At 41.4% G+C, this 22829-nt stretch overlaps 1 protein-coding gene across 3 annotated transcripts in view; it reads right to left on the reverse strand.

Annotated features, from left to right (window-relative positions):
- Window positions 1–22829, reverse strand: part of EPN2 (epsin 2) — a 43681-nt gene that overhangs the window by 12687 nt on the left and 8165 nt on the right. For all 3 annotated transcript variants that reach the window (XM_026054213.1, XM_026054212.1, XM_026054211.1), the window contains exons 2-3: window positions 9064–9837; window positions 1055–1167 (exon numbers count right to left, since the gene is read on the reverse strand). In XM_026054213.1, coding sequence (XP_025909998.1) covers window positions 1055–1167; window positions 9064–9658 — 708 coding nt within the window. In that variant the 5' untranslated portion in view covers window positions 9659–9837. The remainder of the gene's footprint in view (window positions 1–1054; window positions 1168–9063; window positions 9838–22829) is intronic.

The following is a 22829-nucleotide window of genomic DNA, read 5'->3' on the forward strand; positions in this document are numbered from 1 at the left end:
ATCATTCGCATCACCACTGAAGGACGTAGCAATTTCAACTTTAGTTTTCCTGAGTTTTTACAGCTTCCCTCCACCCTCGATGCAAGTCTTACATCTACAAAGTGAATGACTTAGTCAACTCCGTGCATATTTTACAGGCTTTTAAACATCTCTACACTACCATGTTTGTGATAGATCCAACTATTTCAAGTATTTTTGCTTTCATCACGTCTTTCACAAGTTGACAAACCCCCCAACTGGCATTTCCCCATTTCCATTGACATAATTTATGATTTTGTTTTTAAACTCTATTGCTAAATAATCAGAAAGTTTACTGGGTTATAGTGTCTCTCTGCAAGCACAGAGATATTATGGTTCATCATACATTTGGAAGCTACATCTTTCACAGGAAGCCTCTAAAATACTGCAGAGACACCCAGAGTGGTGGACTTCACTTTTCACACATAGTTGAGATTCATCAACTTCGTTACATGTTAATATGCAGTAGACTCTACTCAGAATTACAGCATTTATTCCAGATTCAGAAGGAACCTCCTAAGAATTAACATATTACCGTAACCACTGTGATAGGTTAGGAGCCAAGTTGTTTAAAACCAGGTCCCTTAAATATTCTAGCGGTTGGGTCAGATCACCCTTCTGTCCTAGAAAATCTAACCAAATGAACAGATAACTCAAAATTCCCTTCTAATCAAAATTCACTGTTTTTTTTTTTTTTTTTTTTTTAATTTTATGCTGGCCCATTAATAAAGGCTTTCAGGACTAGTTATGTTTTCAGTTCTTCATAACTGAAACCAGCTTCAGCAATGCGATGATTAACATCCTCCCACACAACAAAGTCTTCTTGCAAAATGACTGTTGTCTTCCACTAGCCTCAATCGCACTGAGGTCACAGTTAATTTTAAGAAGATATTTAAAAATAAGATAAATTGCTTTCCAAAACGACCACTCTCCTCCCCACTACACCTGCAGCAAAGCCAAGATGCCATTAAAAACACAAAAAGAGGGTTGTGGCCTCCACTATGAAGGCATGGAGGCATTAGAGGCCGGCACTGACCTGCTCGGCGACTTCCCTGCTCATGGCGAGCGCGAGCTGCAGCTGCAGCTCCTCCTCTCCGCTCGTCTGAGGCCGTGCTTGCTCCAGCTCCGAGGAGACCCGTGGGGATGTAGCTGTTGGAGACAAACACAACAAATAGGGCTTTTTTATATAGTGTTTTATAACAGGGCTGGTTACCTCTCTGGCCAGACGCAGCCGTTCCCATAGGTGGTCGATGGCTAACGCGAGGACGGGCGCTCTGGGTGTCAGGGCTCGGGGACCATCTGCAGAACTCTGAGCTATTAGAAATAAAGTCCATACAAATAGATGAACATCTTCAATTCCCTGCTGAGGTCAAGAAGCACGAGAAAAACTTGAAAGGTAAAAACTGCAAGATAGCTCAACTACCTTAAATGAAAAGTGCTCCTGGAAAACAAAAGACTTTTTCTTTTTAAATGGTGACAATAGCAACAAAAATCAGCAAGCTTATAGTGATACCCTGTGTCAGCAAATCAGGGCTTTAGGGACACAGTCACTGTAGGATTAATCATTCAAGATATATTTGTTGAAGTGTTTTACATGTACCAATGTCGATGATTGCATTTGCTGGGAGTCAGCCAATGCCATGGTAAAATTGGAAACCACCCACTTTTTGGTAAAATAACAGTCTTAAGAACAGTTCTTTATCGCTCCCATTCAATTGCTAAGAGTGCTCACAGACAAACAAACCAGCTATTCATATTCCAAATTTACAAAATACAGTATCATTTCCCATACAAAAAYCTATTTGGGAGGGAGGGTTGTTTGGCTTTTGGTTGTCTTTATTCTTGCATGAAGACTTGTTAGCTAAGAACTATCTGATAATCTGCTTCCCAGTCTCCCCTCAGAGCAAGAATTACAGTTGACAGATCAAACATACTATTTTTCAATACACAAGTCATCTTGTGTTCGTGTCTTCACTGCTGCAGCAGAAGCAGAAACTTCTATCCCAATGGGAGAACTCCCGTGTTTACCACTGCGCAGCAATTAAACGATTCCTCTGCTCTCTCAGATAATTCTAGAGCAACCACATTGTCTACACTGGCACTTTACCTCTTTTGCAAAGGAATTTCTATTTAATGGTTGGGAAGGAAATTACAATTCTGCAAAATATGTATTATCATTGCATATTTTACAGCCAGGATATCAAACTCAAAAGAAATCAACTTCCCTTTAAATAGTCCAGCTGGGTATATAAAAATTAGATTGCCAAAACAGTAATTTTAAAAACACATTTTCAGGCACTACTTTAACCCTCCAACTACTTCCCGCTTCTATGTCTAACTTGAATTTGTAGCCAAAATGTCCCTGTAAACTGTGTGAACTCCTCACCCACCCAGCAGCAAGAGGGGAGGCAGCAAGGAGCCTCCTCATCCTCTCCTTTCCACCCTGCGCTCAACGTCACCCCCATCCCATCCCATTTTTGAAGGGCCAAATTAATCCATCATCAGAAACTAGATTCTTTCATGCTGTGCTGGTCCGGCTGCTTTCAAGCCAACCAGGTCAGCTCCTTCCTTCACATTTATAAAGATGTTACTGCGACCTCAATACAATTACTTTTAAAATTCCCTTTTTTTCATAAGAAGCCTCTRAATTTATCTGCTTAACTAATACTTTTTGCCTCACAAATCACTGATGGGCTCTCCAATCTATTGGTACCTTTACAGACCAGAAGTAGGAATAAAAGGGACATCAGAGAACAGGATGCCTGACAGCAGGGGAAAGTCCAGCCTTAAGAATATTCAGACTTTGCAAACACTTTAAAGACAAAAATACAGAATTAAAAGGAAAATGGAATAAAACCCAGCAAGAGGTTACCAAAAATAGACTATGACAGAGGAAATCTGATACCTGGCTCTTATCTTTTTGTCAAAGCAGTAGAAATAATCTTATAAAGCATTTTATGACGCCAATTAGGATAAAGGCCACATTTGTTCACTTTTTAAACACAAGCAAAATGGAGATTATGAAAAAATGAAAAATAATGCTAAGAAAATTGTCAAACTGGAGGGAAAAACTAGACTTTTAAAAACAGTTGACTGAGAAGGAGAACAGTAAAAATAGGATGATGACAAAGTGAAATGATTTCTTCAGTAACGGCATCTTCTACAGACTGGGGGGGCATCAACCGGAGGCGACAGATGTAAAGGATTCTGTATATTACTAAAACATRCAATAACATCAGTCACTAACCTGATATAACCATCGTTAACATTAGCCCTGCTACAAAGCCATTAGTYCCACTCTTCTAAGACACCAAATGCAATGTGGCCGTGCCAGTTCGAGAGAGATGATTCCCAACGGGCCCGGGTGTGACCCTGCTTCCCTCCTGAGAACACAGAATGCTTCAGATTTTTACTGTTTCTAGAAAAAGAGTGGGCAGATTATGTCYGAGAGTGCTGTGGAGTGAGAAAAGCTATTTAAGATAAAGAGACAAGAACCAATGATTTAAATTGACCATGAATAAATTAGATATACAAGTTGATGGGAATAAGCTCAAAGCAGCAGCCTTCCAGCAGGCATTAGAGAGGTGAGAATTTTAAGTGGCTTCAAAGCAGGGCTTGATAAGCACATGGATGGGACACAAGCTGCTCACCCAAGAGCAAACGGCAACTGAACCAGGAGCAAGGAGGAGCCTTTAGGTCTTCTGCTTCTTCAGCTGCGACTACAGACAGGCAGGGATGTGATTCCCTTAATGTTTACACAAGAATTGGTCATCTCTTTCAATATATTTGTACATAGCAAAGAAGCTGATGGTAGAGCGCCTAATGAACCCACACTGTCATTTTTAAGTTATTTTCTCTGTTATTCCTCCCGTTTCCACGCAAAGGGCTGCTTGCTCCCAGTGCTCCTCACCTGCAGCGTTCAGCAGCAGGCAGCGCTTCTGCACTAAGCACTGGAAGCGCGAGGGGCCGCATCCCGCTCGGAGCATCCCGAAGCTCYGCGGGAGCGGCGGGCGCCTTTGGCACGGAGCATCATTACCTCACTGCTCCCAACAGAGCCCGGCATTCAGCAGCTCCACAAGCCGAGCCCGGATAATAAGGGGGTCTCACATGTACAGTTTATTTCTTTTCACTTTTAGGCTTTTCAGCAATTCATCCTCCTTGGTTTTATTAACTCTAAGCAGCGCTGCAGAACTCGCTCTGCGACAACAGCAAAGAAACTGCCCATTTGAGATGCCTCAGTGCGTCCCGCGTTCAAAAAACACCAGTAAAAACGTCGCTACTTTGCATTAAATATTAAGAAGCGGTTATAAAACCACCTCTGTTAAATGGCAGCCAGTCCATTTTTCCCCAAAGAATTAGAGGAAATTCAGAGCGGCGTTCTTGGTTGAATGCCGACAGTTTTTTTTACCCAGCAACTTCCCTCCCAAATGCCCTCGCTSTTAGAGCCGTCCCTCTGCATCGGCCACGTTTTGTATTAACATTTTGGTCGCGAGGATCCAGCCGAGAGGTTATTGCCTTAGTAACAGTATCGTTGCCACACAAAGAATCTCTTATCCGCCAGCACATGACAGTTAACTCAGATGTTTATGTAAGATGGGGCTCAATAGATCAATTCTGACCCGGTAGGCCCTGCTTTGTTGCTGCTTGGAGAATTTGGAGGTCCGGGCTCCTCCACGGGGCTGAAAAGCGACTGTGTGGGCACGGGCTTTTAGCAAAATAAATGTGCCCGGCCTGTTTGCTCTGCAAGACTCTCATCGGAGCGCTAGGAAATCATTTCGAACCTCAGTTAATCACTAAAGCAGGATTCGGCTCTGCCATCTGTCTCTGTTAGAGGCTCTGACGTCTTTTATACGTATTTACAGACAATTTACTATATTTTGGCTAYGTTAAAAACCCTCTGGAGATGCCCAAAGGTTTGATTAAGTTAATGACAAAGTATATACACAATTCTCAGCTAAAAAGCAGAGTCACTGTTTGCATTAAAAATTAAGGAAAAGTGAATGCTAGCGGGAAATCTGCCTTGGTCTTTTCATTCAAAAGCAGGAGCTCAGTTTTTTAGTGCCGCTCCACATCACCACACCAAGCAGTGCTACCGAGTGTCAYGGAAAATGAGRCTCCGCTTTGCCACTTGCAGCAGGYAGCAATCTTCTGAATTCAGTTTTTGGTCACATTCATTGAGAAAAGTAGAGCCATTTCATTCTTCTGCAAGAAAATGGACAAAAATAAGGCTGACTTGGAGAATTAAAATAACCTCAGGATAGGAAACTGATAATAATGCACCTGGAAACAAGAAGAGATTCCAGCCACTGGTCTTCAAACGAAAACCTAATAAAGATGGGATACGTTCAAAAAGTATCTTTCAAATTACGAAAGTGCAAATTGCTTTTAGGGATATTAGTCTGCTTTTACGCTGGGAATTAAAGGGATCCTTTAAGGATGGAAGCAATTGCACTCGTGAATGCGACAAGCTGAATGTCATGAAATTTGCTTAACCCTAAACAGATCCTTAAGGCTTTAGTTAAACAGTGTTTTTTTGTCTCAAATTGTCCCTACACTCATTTTTACAAACATGCTTAGATGACTTGGGACATCTAGAAAAGCCTGGTCACATCAGCAGCATTCACTTTGTGCACCACAAAAACTGCAGTACGAGGAGGGTTAAATCAAGTCGCCAGAGAAGTGACACCTGACAGAGAATATAGGAACCTATTAACCTCTTGTGACAAATTACAGAAATTATCAGAGTTGGTCAAGATTCATTCCTGGATCATAGGCCACATATTTCCTAACGCAGCAGGAGCACCAGAGATGCAGTGCAATCTGTAAAACTGCAGAACACAATATAAGAAAATAATAAAAATAGGAGAACTCTGAATTTCCTATAAYGTCAAACTCAAGCTATTAATTTAAGTCCTTTGCCCCACTGCGAAGAGTGAAATAGATGACTGAATGCAAACTTGCTGACACATCGCAAAACTGCTTTTAAATAATGAATCAAGTTAATGTGACCAATCATTGGGAATATTAAAACTCATCATTTCAGGTTAAAGAGCAGATCAATAAAAAGAATCACTCCCAAAATCTTTAGGATGCAAGTCTGACAGACTCAGCATTTCGCCAGAGCCAGAAAAGCCCTTTTCCCTCCACCTTTCAGCAATCTTTTATCAACCAGGCCGTATGTGCAATGAATCCGATTTCTCAGCCAAGTGGCCAACCTCCAGGCAAAGTGCTCCTCAGAAATTAGGTCACACTGAGCACGCTGCGCTGTCCCACGCGCTGCCACGTTTGTATAAATGAAATGAGGACATTAAAGCACCCGCCAGTCTCGCTCTGCGAGCGCTGCTCAACRCGAGCCAGGCACAGGGCAGCAGATGGCCAGAGGACAGGACACAGGCACTACCTCAAATAGCACAGGTAGGGCCTCTGCTAGACCTAACAAGCCAAAAACTCTTTAAAAATCAAGGTTTTGGTAAATTTGGTTCTTACTGGATGAACTTCTGCAGGCACAAGGCGCCCAAGCAGCACTCGGCCTCTCGGAGCACCCTCCACCCGTGGAGAAGGGGCTTCTGTCCTGCTGATGGCTCCAATGTCACAGTACCATCTACCTCAAGACTAGATGACAGCCAACTACCCYAGTATAATCACAGACTGGTGACAAAACTGAGCTTAGGAGGGAAGGTTCCTTTGGTTTTAGCTTTACAAAGCTCTCATTTATAAAATACAAGTCTATGACAGCAAAAACCATACTGTATTTTAACAAATATCAACATCAACAGTCAGCAATATTCACAYGCCATAACTTAGCCCCTCTAGAATTACGTAAGCTTCACAGTATAGAAAACCTTGGGGCCAACACTGCCATTAAGATAAAGTTTTGGTGGAAAGGACATTAAAACATTATAAGCTCCCATCGTGTCACCATTTCATTTTTACTTGGTTTCTAATGGATTGGTAGAGGTAAGATGAAAATATCTCCAAAGCGAAGGGAAAAATGTCTTATCAACCAGTCTTTAGAAGGTGTTTTACGTAAGGACAGGATCATACAGTATATTTTGTCTGTAGCAGTGAGAGACTGTGGCAAATTACCCAGAGGATCCTTCTCCATCCGAGATTTTCCTCATATATGTAAAACTAGCAATATTATTATTATTATTACTAAAGAAAGAACAATTTGGGACACAGATATAAGCAACAGCGATTCCCAAAGCAATGCGATCCAGTGTTGCTAATTCAACATTTTCCAGCTAAAAGTTCTTAAAARCTGGAATCCAGACCCACTGTGTCTAGCAGGTCATGAAACTAAAAACTACCTGCTAATACCAAAACATTGTGAGCTGAAACATCACTTAGCTCTGTTGGTATAAAGGCTCTTTCACCTTCCCAGCTTTATTTATGTTAATTCTTTCCTTAATTCCCTTTACATAGTTTACTGAACCTGTATTTTCAGAACAAAAAAGGGTATCATGATAGAATTWAAAAAAATGACAGATATAATCACTTTCAGTTTAAATCATGAAAAATGTGTTTTCCATTCAATTTAAAAGGCACAAGAATAACTCTGCCTTTATGTAGGAAATTAAGTTACTGGATTTTGATGCAAGTTTCTTTCTCAAAATAAAGGGCAAAGCTTTCTCCAAAGCTTTCCAATTATTTCCAATTTTGCTTAATGCTGCTGTTTTGTAAGATGCTAGTTCGCTTTGCTATATTGAATAAACCATCTGAATAAAGAACACACATTAAAACTTCAGAAGAAACATACTGTAAAAATTAACTACCATCTATATTTTTGCTGATAGAATTAAGTACAGAAAAGACTGTAAGCAATGAACAACAACAACAACAGTCTTGGGTTTCTAGAGCCTTTCGGGTGTTTGCTTTTGGGGACGGGTAGCAAAGATAAAAACCTGAAAAATAATCCTGCAAACTGAGCTGTGCAGCCAAGTCATGCAGCAAATGAGAACACGCACACTCTGTATTGACAGAGTGGCCAAAATCTCATTCCTGACATCTAGCATGMCACCAAAATTCTTGTAATGTCCAACAAACAACGATTTAGCAACATGCCCCGTGRCACTATTGCTGAAGGCACAATTTGAGATTGCTTTGGGATACCGGGCAGGACAAATTCAGGTTTCTCCAAACTGATGCTGCATCAGTTCAGCACACGKGATCCGTTAAAGTTCTCCAAACACTATAAGCCTTCATTTAAAGAAAAGATTTTCCTTCAAAACTAGACCACAACCACTGACATTTCAGCCAAAGCAGCTTTCATCAGATCATTACTTATTTTAAGGAAGATTTGGTGCCAAACCAGGCCTCTTCCTAACACGACAGGGAGTTTCCCCAAGCAGTGGTATATAAAATGTCTTCTTCCCACATCATGGTATTTTTCTTTTTTTTATTTTTTAATTAARTAYSAWATWTSRTAYTTAAGACTGATATTTGCATACCAGAGCTGATAGCGTGAATATCTTTTCAAACTAAACACTGACAGAGTGTTACTAGTTAGAGAACTGCTGAGCAAGCAGTAAAGTTAAATGCCAATGTCTTCCTAAAATAAAACAGCAGCAACAAAAAGAAACCATCTAAAAAATAATCAAGGGAATAGTTTATTTTTCAACTTCTTTTGAAATTATATRCTAGGGAAAACAAATGAACACAACAAATTTTCTAAAACTCCTTTCAAAATTAAAGAAATAAAACTCCATTAAGAACCTCCCTACTGAAGACCAATCCCATCAGCTGTGGGATTGTACTCATGGCAATAGTGTGACATTGCTACCTTCTGGAATGGACAATAAAGAGCTGCTTTTAAAACGGATTCACATCAACACATGCATCATCTCCMAAGTGAATATTTAAGTACAGCCATTTGAAAGGACGGGGCAGATCTCCAGGGATTCAGCCACTGCAAAGTGCCCCTCATAGTCTGCACGTTAACCTCCCGAGAAGGCACCATTTGCTCTCGCTTCTAACAGCAAATTAGAACACAGTGTCTCTGGAAGGAAGAAAAATCCCCTTTATGTGTATTYAGTTTGTACTTACAGCCATGGTAAGAGGCTGGGGAGCCTCCAGACTTTCCATATTCTTGCTCCGAGTAGCTTGTGGATAAGTTTGGCTGGCTGGAACCGCGGCCAAACGTGATCTGATTGCTCCCCACTCCAGTGGCCACCTGAGCCATCCGTTCTTTGGTCTTCAGGGCTTGAGCCCTCTCTGTCTTGAGTCGCTCGTCATCCTTCAGCAGAGACACTAACTGCTTGGATTTCTCCCTTACGTTGATGCCCTGGTCCTTACCATCTCGATCGATGTACTGAAAATCTTTCAATGTCTGGATAGCAAAAATATTCTCTTTGCACTGCTGAGCCACTCTCTCGGAACCTGTTTTGATCAGGTAATCTAACAGGGTAAGGGCCTTGTACACGTGCCGCCAGTTCTTGCCGTGGTCGTTCAGCCGCTTCCAGATCATGCTCATAATTTCAGAAAAGGCCACAACATTGTAAGTCAGATCTGCTATTTCAGTCATTAACGAACTGGAGGGACCCCAAGGGTCATTAGAGGTCGCTTCCCGAACTTTTATTTCGGCTTCGGAATAGTTGTTCACAATGTTCTTCATCTGCCGCCTGATAGACGAAGTCGTCATTTTTATTTCCCTTTTAATAGCACAGGCTCCAGAACAAAAACAGAAAAAGGGTTATATTTGTTCTTCTATGAACGTTTCTGAACTACAAAGGCTCCGTATCAGTGACTGACTTGTAACAAGTTCCACTACAATCATTTCCTCTCTTCAAAAAAATGACACGAGAAAATGAAAATCATGACCTGGAAAGGAAAGAAGACAAAACTATGTTAGCTGGGTCATTAGTTACTCCTGCATGGAAAGCAATCTCTAAAGTGAGAAATTTGGCTGAAGTCAGTTGATGATTTTTCTTTAGGAGAGACGATTTCCAAACACAACCTGCTCTCCTCACCTCAAGACCAGTTCCTGGAAATGCACAGTATTTAAACAGGTAATATTATGGTCCAAGATTCAGAACATGAGAACTGCTAAAAAGGACAGATAAAAGAAAAATCCATACTGACACAGACACATAAAAAATGGAAAACAAACCAGCAAACAGCAACTAAGCCTAAGGAATGAGCTACCTTTCCAATGAGGTAAAAATAATCATAGAATTTTAATACAGAAACAATCTCATGCCCTAACAGCTTGCAGAGCTTAGATTAAACCACACAGGCTTGATCTAAAACGCACAGGAAATTCCCAGTTTAGCAGTCAGTAGGTTCTCTCCGATGGTTAACAGTTTCACTGCACTGACCTGGTACAGTTGCTGCATGAATCTACAAACTGTGTGGATAAGAAAATCCCCTAAAAATACACATGCATATMTATATGTTTATATATATAAATAAATATCCAGGCTAGGAGCATGCAGTTTCAGGACAGAGATCCTGATCTGTGCTCTTTACTCAGGCAAGGCCCAGGGAAGACAAGCGAACACCAGAAAGATGCATTCCAGTTCAAGGTGACCTTTCACGTTAAGCAGATTAGAGGGATTTTTTTTTCCAAATGCTTTTACTTTGTGCATTTGACAGCACTCATCAGATTCATAGTTTCTGCTCTGCGCATCTTTCACACAGCACAAAAGAATTTTCAATTACATGAAAACGAAATTATAAAACTAAAATGGCTGGCAAGAAAACTTGAGAACAGGCTTTGGAGCTGGGAAGTTATTTAAGAYCACTAGGTTTCAAGTCAACAGAGGCCTATTAAGCTTTAGAATACATTACATGAGTAAACAGATTTCAATACTGCATTGAATAGCCAGAGTCACTGGTTGCTCAAACAACAAGCAACGAGTCCATAAAGAAATGTGCCACACAGCACATTTAAGATGCCCTATAAAAACATCTATCCAAACACCTACCAGAAACACCAGGACCATTTACGAGAGACACAAGAAAGTGCAAAAGCATCAATTTCAAGCCTAACTTGGTGATCATTCCTCAAATTACTACCATGTGATTTAAAATAAAAGTAGAATTAACAGATAACTTAGAAATCAGCTTAGTCACAAAACTAACACTAAACTTCAGACAAACTGCATCATCCTCACATTTTCCTCAATATTCAAACACAGACACGACAAAGAGAACCCTGATCTGCTCTCAGATAACTAGCAGCAACAGAAAGAAAGAGTCATCTCCTCCTGAGGCTCCTATAGCCCCAGAGGGGTTATATATTTCATAAACCCAGATTCGGAAAAAGATGATCCTACATAAATATTTCAGTGCCACTCCTCCTCCTATCAATATTTAAAGAGGTAAGGATTATAGGACAAGAATCACTTCAGAATAGAAGTGTGGTCAAGAGTTCAACAGGGAAAAAAAAAAAAAAAAAAAAAACCAACAGGTATTTCTGTTAGACAACAGCACTCCATTCTGCTGGTAGTCAAGAAGTAAGTGTGACTTTTAAGAATAGCAAGCAGTTCTTTCCTTAAGGTAAAAGCAGCTTCACCTCATTGGGACAAGGAGGACGGCTCTCTGATGGACAGATTGCCCCAGCACTACCTTTGCATGATTTCTCGGGAGCATCATGGAAAGAAGAATCRGTCTAAGCAACCCCAGCAGGCAGCACGATGTGTGAAAAATACTTCTAGGTTACACATGAACTATAACCAAACCTACCTATACGCTGGCATTAAACCACAGCTGCTAAAACCCAATATACAGCAGTCTGAATGGTATTTTTCCATTAGCCAGATGATATGCTCTCCAGCTGCCCTTAAGAAAGGGCACTGATGCAGTTATTAACCCCACTTTTTAGGGGAACTCCTAAGCGTTCAGTGCTGCTGTGCTTTTCCTCCCACAGTCACAACTAAGCATCAATATACGATACAAACCAAAGAAAGGCACATGCTGCAAGGCAGCTAGTGACTGCTCCCTAATCCACTACCCTCAAGAGGAGCTGCATTAATAAAAACGTGTTATTTAGCCCAAACCATCTCCTTCTGCCCCGAGCAGAGCATGGAGAGTTCTCACAGAAGGCTGGAGCAAGATACAGGAGGCGGCGGCAACATCCGATAGAAAGGTTGTAACGAGGAGCTAAAAATGGGCTGTAGGCATCACCTCTTCCCTGGAGCTGGAGCCAGGGGATGCAAGTGCTTCCTTGCCCGTATGGAAGGGTGAATACTGAAATATTGGAATAATCAAACACCCCACAAGGGCCGAGCTTATCACTCAACCAGAAAAGCAGCCGGGTAAACACCGCGAGCATCACAAAGTCAACAGAACACCCAACCAATGAGATAAAAAAGTCCACCCAGTCCAACATCCTGTGTCAGGCATTAATCCTCACGGAAAGGGTATGGGGAAAGAACACGTACGTTCCCTTGTTTACATTATGAGCAGATAAGCAGCTTAGACACGCAGGATACAACCTCTGGTGCCGGGTGTAACAGTCATCACTAATGGGAACGCTCTTTCTGCCTCTCCTAATACCTTTTTCAAGCCATTAGCATTCCCTGCTTCTCCCTCTTTCTCTCCCATCAGCCTTGTTTTCTATGTAACACTTATTTTTTGGAATATATGCCATTCCAAGCATTTAAGATATGGCAGGGATGTGTTTATACTGCAACATGATGATTTACTAATTATGATTTAGATTCTTTATCAAATAGCTTCTAACAAACTCTTTCCTGTTGAGCAGCTTTGCTCCCAATTTGCACATGGGGATCTGGGATCATTTCTTTTCCATATGCGAACACATTGGGACAATTTGATCTGCCATTTTATCACCCATCTCCATCTTCCTCCATTCCTTCCAAATACTCCAGGTTAATCTCCAATTTGACTACTATGGTTCAAATTGGTGACCTCAGTATTTAGAAGCAACTTGGGAAGGGGAGGGAATATTTGCAARTGCTCAGATCTGTGGCAGGATGCTTCACTGGAAACAACCCTTTGCTGTGAGAACTGACCATATACCCCTAACCCGGCTTCCTGCCTTTAAATCTAGGAAAAACATTCCTGTCTTATGAGAGTTTTGTTTCTTTAGGGGCCAGGGATAAGAGGCCTTATCAGCATTTTTTTTTTAAATAAACTACAACCAGCTACATGTACCTCCATGGAGTTTTTATTTCCTTACAATTTGACAAGCCTCTGGAAAAAGCTATTTTAATGTCACACATTTTTTTTTTTTTTGAAAAGTAAATTTTACAGTAAATTTACAGTACTGAATGGAAATACACAATAGTCCTAAGAAACACCAATTTGTGACTCCTGAAATAAATCTAACCGAAGAATTAATACCAATCCTAACATAAGCAGGCCCACAGAGAACCCAGATGCAGTTCTGCACATTAAGCCCATTAATTACAAACTAACACCAAAGGCAGTGGCTGCCCATCCCTCCAACTGCTTCCCCTTCACATCTCTTGCATCCAGCCTAGCCCCTATGGAACTGGGCAGTAAAGCTAATCAATCTTACACCCACCTTTAGGAAAATTAGCCTTTTTTTTGCATCCATCAGCTCTCTGCCAAGTCAGTGAGCTTTAGATTCTTCATCTAAACCAGATCAGGATTTGGGGCTTTGCTGCAGCACACGGGCAAGAACCACAACGCAAACTGGAGCCTCACCGAGCACAAAACTGTCTGCAGAAAACCCAGTRTTGGGGGAAAAGACTAGGCTTATGTGTAGGATTTAGAGTCTAAATAACAATTAAACTGCACCCCCAAAGCAAGTTCACACACGTCCAGTCAGCCCCACTGCCAACAACTGCTGCAAAGCGGGAGCTTCACTCTCGCAAAGCTTCCGAAATGAGTAAAGCTAAAGAGCAAAACTTGGCAAAAACACGAGTAGAGCAAACGTTTCAAGAACAGAACACGCTGGATTATGGGAAACAAACATTCTTTATTCCTCCAGAAAATTAAAAATCTCATTTGTTATTCTTTACTAGACTCAAAAGCCATCAGTCCAAATGCTTACTTATTAATAAGCTGACATGATTCATTACCTTACCTTTGATTCATGAAAACAAAGGCATTTAATAAGAACCAGATTAATGTCCATGCTTTATTTTTCCTGAAGGAGAGAGATGCTTTTTCTCTTACTATTCCACTTTAACCCCGGTAAAGACAATTTATTCTGAATTTGATGGAAAGATAACCGGGTTTTTATTTCCAAGAGCAAGCTTTAACAGCACGTGAGGTGGCTATTGCAGCAGTAGCCGTACTGCTCACTCCAAGCGCTCTGTATACCTTCCAGCGTCTGCTTTACAAACTGCTTCCAAACCACACAAAACAAACATTTACTCAATTATTATAGGTCATGGAATACCATAGCAGCCTGTGTTATGGTCAAGGAGATCAAAAAGCCCAACATCCCTACGGCATAAAAGGAAGAAAGGGATGTTTAATGCATGATCAGACATTTAGATGGAACGTGTCTATTTTTTCAGGGACTTCGGCGAATTCCCATGTCACCGGCAAGCCGCAGGGATGCACAACACGCCTGTAACTCCTGCAAAAATCAGGGGCTGCCTCGTGAACAGCTCGGCTGCAACGAGAGCAGAAAGCCGAGCGACTCGATTGCTCCCTGCGACAGCAGGCCGGGCGGCGTGGGCTCCAGTCTTTGAAAGCTTAAGCAGAGGGGAAGAGGGAGGTGTTTAGTCTTGTTTGGCTTAGCTGAACCTCCCAAACTTTCCTCCCCACAGGCCATTTTCCCTGTTTTAGAGGTAACTTGTCATTTTTTGACAGGTAAAAGAGGAAACTTGTAGTTCTGCAGACAACAAGTGAGGGTTATCCGTGCTTCAGGGGAAACCGGGAGGGGAGCACCTGATTTCCTCTTCCTATCCCAGCAGTTTCGTTGCCCAAATCCTGCTGAATCCTCGTGGCGCTTTTCTGGATGCAGACGGAATTCTTGGCTAAACTTCTCAGCAGATCTCTCACAAGAGATTACGTTCACTAAATGAAATCTACCCGAGGAAACCATCTTTAATTCACTAAGACTAACACAGAAATGAGGCCAAGCCACAAAGTCCTTAATAAACTTAGTTCAAAGAAACAGCCCTAGAAATCCACCTAAATACAGACTTTCAACAGAACCCATTCACATCTAAGGAATGCAAAACTCAAACGGGGATTTGTCGGCGCTGATAAAATGCCCTTTGCTTCAAGCCTGAAAGTAAACATATAAATAGTCCAGCTAAGTATGGACTAAAAATATATACACGTATAGTTAGGTTTGAAAGGCCTTTCAAAGCAAGTGGGCATTAAAAAAAAAAAGATAAATAAACATTAAACATAAAAACAAAGTAAGTCTGAATACTGGCACAGAATTTTAATTCTGAACTGGACAGTGTATTAGACAAAACAAATTAATCATTTACTCTCAGTATCATGTATACAAAGGGGCTTTTCAAAACGTTATCTATTTGGTCATTATTTTATGATATTGAGGCCATCTGCACACATATCAGTCTGCATAAAATCAGCTCCTCSCCCTCTCCCAAAGGGCATGGGAAGATAACTACAAGTTTATGCCCAAAGATTCACTGCACAGTGATGTGAAAATAACATTTCGCTGGTTACCACAGGCAAGTGCACTCAAATACCTCCAAGAGGTTCCCTTTCCGGGCTCAGGGAACAGCCTGCAGCCGCTATGGGGCTGCACGGACCGTCCTCTGAGCTGCTAGGAGCCAAACACCCCCACGGAGCGGGAAGCCTCCTCTCCCAACTCGCCCTCCTTGCCGTCGGAATCAAAGGACGGCGGCAGGCAATCCGCAGGATAAATTAGAGCAACCTGGGCCTGCAGAGAGCTTCCTACCAGGCTTCACGAATTAGAYTGAGGCAAGTGATGCCAGATGCTGACTAAGGAGAAACTGTCCCAGCCAGACAGGYGCTGACACCAAACCCACCCCCAGCAAAACCACGCGCACACCCCAAACCGTAACAGTCGCCTCTTGTTATGGTAAAGGAAAAGGATTCACGTTGCCCAACACTCTCATTCTCATCCTCTGGTAACTTATGTGCACAGATTGGAAACTGCTGYGCTTTAAGAAATCCTCTTTTCCCACAAAGAGGAAGCAGAAATCACTGATCAGTAAGTGGAACATATGCCTTTATTTAGAATTCAGGCATATAATAACCCAGAGAAAAATGTTAGCAAAGACTTTATATATATATAAAAAATATATATACACACACACTATATACATATATATAAAGTCAACTGCTTCCAAAATCTCATTCTWTTCCCACAATGCTAAAGAAATTCTCAAGCTAATTAATTCCCTTTGATTTCCCTCTCTCTTTGTGAATAATTGAAGCAGAACAATGGCCTGACCAAGAGGTTATCGCCATACAGCCTACTGTGCAGCACGGTCCTGTAATGCAAACACTGCTGCYGAAAGCAAAGAGGGCAGATGCACCCGGCGAGGCCCTGCAGAAAGGAGAGCACCGAGACGCTGGGCACAGTGTGCTCGGTAGCTCTCTCGTGCCGTGGCACCGCAGAGCAAGTGGCAATTCACGGGGGCAAGACAGCACAAAGGCGACGGCAAAATCACCATCAGAGCCCTTGTGAAACCTTCAAAATTACTGATGAAAATAGCCAGGAGTACTGGCTGACAGGAATACCACGCTGACAGACTGCCCAGAGCACAGGGCTAACTTCAGGTTGCTACGGTTTAATTTACATTTTGCAAAATCTGAATGTATACTGCTAGCAAAATTTCTGAGCACACTGTCTAAAATTAAAAATTGTGGAAACTTTCCACTCCCCGTTATAAAGGGGAGAACAAGGTCTGCTTTCACRAGCAGCAGGTGGGCAGACGGTTTCTTAAAGAGTTAATGCCCAAGGAAATTCTCCTTCGCACGCATGCATATTCATGAGCTTCAAGGTTAGATTGCACCCTGTTTTCAGAGTCGTGCCTCAGACACACAGTGATAAATTAAGTCCAACTTGTAGAGCAATTTAGCTGTACACCATATTCACAAGTACAGATGTGTCCACAATTTCTCCACAGCACCTTTTCTTATTCCATATCTATTAAGTTATGAGGGTGGCACTGGAGCTCTACACAGGGCTCCCCTCAGCACTCGCGCGGTCTGAGCGGAGGGGTAGGTGCAAACGCAACAACCTGCGTCTCAGCAGCGAGCGCGCGGCAGCCTTACCTGAGCAGGCGGCCCCGGCAAAGCCGACGTGCCAGGGACTTGGCTCTGCGGATACACCCGGCCTTGCAGCTGGCGGCACAGCTGGAAGCGCGGAGAACGCGGGCGGCGGCGGCAAACGCACCCCAAGCGCCGCGRAAGGGGCCGGTCTCTGCGAGCGCCGCACGGATCCCTGCGAATGATCCAAAGCCGCCCTGCGCTCGAGGTCTAATTTTAGGATTACAGGCTTTGACAACATCTCTTTAAAAATAACACGTTCCTTCACCTATGGCTGGGTCAAGTGTCACGGGCAGTGCTACCTTCCTTTTATGCTACAGATCTTGGTTTGTTTTCCACTCATCATGCAACAAGTGCCAGATGAGAAGGGAGTAACAGGATTGCAGAATTACAGGAGAGCGTTCATGTCAAGGCGTTAGGCACTGAAACACAAATGCTGCATGCAAATTAATCCAACCTTGCGGTGAAAACAGCTACCCAAATTCTCAAAAGGTATTTGTTCTCCAGGGATTACSTACCTGAATGGAAGCAAATCATCTTTTATTCTCTCAGAGAAGGAAAGGAAAAAAAATAAAATGACCCAGTGTGTGCCTTAGCAAAAAAGGCAACAATTCAAAATAAATTTGGTTTAACATGAATTAATTAACATGAAGTTGAGGAGTGTTTTCAACTGAATTTAAGATGGCAGGAGCCATTTCTCTCTTTCTGCGGCCTCGTCTTGGGAGAGAGCTGATATTCTTGCCAGGGGCTGTCTTGGGATCTCACAGTGATTAGCAAGGCCCAGCCCTGCTGYTTAGGCTGCTTATGGAGGCGGGAGCCCTTCTGCCCTCTCCCAAGGCAGAGTCCCGAGATMCCAACCTCAACACAGGCTCTGGGTATCTCTTTTTGCAGTCCCTGCAGTGCAAGGGCACTCAAAATGGCGCACAATACAGCAGCCTCATTCATATAAAAACACCTATAAAAGTAATACACCCATTACTTACAAGCAATTCAATGTGTTTACACATCCCACATCGCTACCGCCTCGGAGGCGTTGCCTGTTGCACACAGCAACCTGGAAGAGCTTTTCGTCTGCTCAGAGCCATCTAGTTCTGCTGGCCTCAGCCACAAGGCTCATGCTTTCTCCAGGTTCTCCTAGATTTCTGTTTCAGAATAGACCAATTCAACCGGATACTCTGATCACTGCAGGAGGGGAGAGAATGCAGTCTTTTAAATTTCTTAGGTAAAAAAAAAACAAAAGGAAAAGCACTGCACTTCTCACCAGTATCACTGTTTCTCTTTGAAAGCCACCTAGTCTTATAAAACAGTTATTAAGCCGAGCTTCATAGGGGTGACACAGAGACATGCAAATAAGAATCAAACACCTGTAAGGCCACAAAATACTATTTATGGCCACTCAGTCACAAGGCTTTCTTATGTCACTATAATTTCACAAATTCACCTGACAAGAACAGTACACATATATAATTTAYGTCCCTGTATAAAACATGGTATTTTTGGAAGGTATCCGTTTCTTAAAATTACTTGGTGATTCCACCAAATAATTTCAGTTCTCAGTTTATTACTACGAAGCAGACAACAACATTACGAACAGTTTCTCCTATCCACCTACACACAAACCACATTAATAAATTCAATAGGCCAGAGGCAATCACAACGACGACYAGGGAAAAATACCAGTTTAACTCTCTGCTACTACTACTTGGGCTGGAAGACTAATTAATACTTTAACTGAAAAATGTGAATTACTAATGACAAGCATCATTTAAGGATACTATCTATTCCTATAGCAAAATATTACTATCTTTTTTTTTCCAGTTAAAGTTATTACATGTATTATCTGCTAACACACACTGTAAGCCTGCAAAGAAGCAGGCAATTGATATAGTTATCTACCTTCTCTCACAAATGCCTGTTCTCAGCATAAAATTTTCAAGTTCCACCACTCGCAGCTACCAAATTTCCACGCTCATCTTGAAAAGTCAACACATGGTCTTAATTCAACTGCAACATAACTGCTAACAATTAACATAAGGTTAGTGTAACCCCCATAAATTAAGCTATGTGTAGTTCTATGGTCACAACTAATTTAGTTACTATAAAATTATAAAGCAGGAAATACATGTCTTAAAACCCTCTACGCACTCTGCTGTAGGAACTTTGTGGCCAAATCAAGGTTTTACGTTAGACACTTAGGATCACGGGTAAATACACAGATGCTGAAAGGAAAATGAATTTGAGAAAGAACAAAAAAAGCTGGTACTGCACCCAGCTGCCTAGGTTTCCTACATCTCTGGCTTCTCTTATGGAAGTATGCAATCCAGAAGCACTAAGTCCCTTTAGTTAATTCTCTAACTTTATAAAATATATCTTTTTTTTAAAAAAATCACCTTCTTTAATGAAAAAATGTAGAGAAAATGAACAAAGAAAACATAACAATTACTTAAATCAATGCACAGATATAACATACTGTCCTTGTTAACAAGCAGTATAAATGCAGCAGAAGGGCTATATTTAGAACAAATGTCTGCATTTTAATGCAGTAACCAGTAACTAACTCAACCTTTTTATTTTTTTAAATATCTAGATTAAAAAAAAAAAATGTTTGCTTTCCCCAAGTTTAAACTGCAATTAAAACTAATTAATTAAAAGAACGCACCTTGGCACGAGCTAGGCCAGAGGATGGGGAAATACAAACAGGCTCCACTATTCCCCAGCCAAGCACAGGGAGAAACWGAGGCTGCAGTTTCTTGTTATCCTTTATGCCCAGCTACCCGAGGACCCATTCTGGGAGTGTCAGTCAACCTTCTGTCTGTTCACCCTCCTGTCCTCTTCCAGAATTGGATCATGTCTCAAAGCTTTGGTCTCACCCTTTTTACACATATTTCTGCTATATGACCCCGAACACTTGCTCCTCATCTTTCCCTTTTATTCCTCCATGTCTTTATCTTTTCATACCGTAAACACCTAGAGATTTGGGAAACTCTAAAAAAAAAATAAAACAAAGTAAAAAGTTGTATTTACAATGAAACACCACTCCAAAATATTGCCAGTCACTTTGGTCTATAGGGCACTGCCCCAGTTCTCAACTTGAACCATATTCCTAAGCACATCTTTGATGGAAGCAAATCACYAGAAGAAGAGACAAGTTAGTCCACTTGATCAGGACTTCCAGGTTTTATTGCCCCCATCTCCCACTGCATAAAAAACTCCTATTGCTTAGTCACATGTTGATAAGAATCATCCTGATTCCCAATTGCAAAGACTTTCTTAGAAGGTTTACTAATGTCTTCTTGGTTTTCTTTTGAGTTAAAATTCTGGCTTTGAGATACCAGTGAATCTCACATTTYCCTGCATGGATGTTCACAAATTTTCATCAATCAGCATAACAATTCTGGAAGTCTTCCAACTCTATCCTTCAGCAGTTAATATTCTACCTACTCTCTTATCTATTCTGGACATTTAGATGGAAAATTATTTGCGTGGGAGTTAGTTTGCTCTTCTCAAAGAGGATGACAAAGACTTGTTACTAAAAAGCATCTGTGCCTGTTCCATTACTAAAGGTCATTTTCTTCCAGACGGCTTTGGTAGAGAAAATGTTATATTCTCTCAGCTTTGACACTCTGCAACCAGCAAATGAGCGCGGGTCCTTGGGAACTCACATATCCCAAGAGGAATCCAAAAGGTAGAGGGGAATATCCATCATATGTCATCTAAAACTCAAGCCTCAGATATTTCTGATGCGGCTGATTATAGTTAAAAACAGATTAAAACAAATGTAAGTAAATTACTGTATAATACTAGTACTGTCAGCATCTACCATAGCTGGCTAGTGTGCCTCCACTGTTGCCTATTCTTTTACCCACTATTTTAATCCACGTTATTAAAAATATTGTCTGTAAATTTATAAACTGAAAAAAAAAAGTGACTTAAAAATTCACCCACTCCATTTTTCTATTTCCCACCTCCCCCCGCCAAGAGCATCCATCTAGTCCAAATGCATAGAAGAAATTCTAGCCCATTAACATCCATCAGCCAACAGAAGGGTAATGAATTCATCAATACTGCTAAAACGCGTGGGCACGGTATCCTGCTGAATCATTTAGTAACTACATTTTGAGCAAGAAGAACTCAAACAACCTGCCTTACACGGGCAGCAACCACTTTCCTGAAGGAGGCAGGATTATATATATTAACATCACCCTCAATTTTGCTGTCCCTCTTGTCGAGGACGGTCGTGTTTCTGCACACCAGTATTTCCAGTCAATTCCTCGTCTGCCGTTACTTTTCTCTGGACATCATCTTCGTTAGCAGCATCATCACCAGTGCGCTACCAAGCAGCTTCATCGCTCATGTCCCTGCAAAGGGCATTTTCCTGCTTGTTAATGACCAAGTCAGACGATCAGTCTTAACATCAAGGTTTCATTTTGTGGACAAAAAACCACTGTTCCCTCAATACCAGGCTACTGTAAATCGTTACAGTGCCATAGATTTGTCTTTGTTATCTCTTTACAAAGCTACGGAGAGACCATCTTCTACCTCCAGCAAGAAGCCTTTTCTTCCCAGTAGTGGTAAGTCCTAAACTAAGAACAGCTAGAAGTTATCACTATGAAGCAGCCACAGAAAAATAGCAACCTTCAGAGAAAAACACATTATGGACAAATATGAAAGCATAATTACCAGAAAAAGTAAAAGTAACCTATGGCTGTGACTATAGGCACAGAAGAATACCACACAGTAAACAGCGAGGAAAGAGGTCTTCTTMTTATTATTATAACAGTATTAAGCTCCTTCTCCTCTAAAGTGAACAGGAAAAGGCGTTCATTCTTTAGTTTATCCTAACATAAAACTTCCAAAAACAATTTAGGATTTCTTCCAAAAAGGAATCATAGAAAGAAACAGGTCTCCCAAGTGCAAAGCAGAGATGGCTCTGTTGCTTTTGCTCTGTCCAGCATGGCCAAGTTTGGTCTCTGTTGCTCAGTAAATTTCAAAGTGATAGTAAACACATTCAATTCTGTTCACACATCTGCTCTAAGACCAAAAATAAGGTGGTTCTATTAAGGTAGCCTTTATAAACCCAGCATGTTAACTCAACTTTCAGTAACTTAGCTTCCTTAATGTAGATAAAGTCTTAAAGTACATACAGTTACACATGTGTCTACATATCCTTAACTCCCACGGCTTAATTCAATTAATACTATTAAATCTTTAATGCTTAGCTTCAAAGTTTTTTTTTTTTTATTTTTTAATAGCTCTCATAGGTTAGCATGAATGCTTTAAGTCTTTCCACTACATTTTAAATAAACCTCTTTCCTTTCCACTTTGAAGTTTGCCTTTTTGACAACCCGATATTCTCTGAAGCTCCTAGAATGGTGTTTTGGTGAAATGATGGCATTAGAAACGCAAAAAGCTACGTTAATCACAGAGCTGCAATCAGAGATTTCTTCCTCTCACTTGCCCTCTGGGCTGGGAGTTGGCAACAGAACTGCTTTAATCAAAACAACCAGCAACCTGTAAGGASAGAGCGGGTAAGAAGTGAGGGAGGGGACTCTGATTTGCATCCGTTTAGCATGTAAAAGACAGGCCCTGCTTAATTCCCTTTTACCCTGGTTTCCCATGAAAGGGGAAGATGCAGAAGCCACCACCAG

This window comes from Nothoprocta perdicaria, unplaced genomic scaffold (genome assembly GCF_003342845.1).
Source record: "Nothoprocta perdicaria isolate Ctin4 unplaced genomic scaffold, notPer1 scaffold_12, whole genome shotgun sequence".
Classification (NCBI taxonomy): domain Eukaryota; kingdom Metazoa; phylum Chordata; class Aves; order Tinamiformes; family Tinamidae; genus Nothoprocta; species Nothoprocta perdicaria.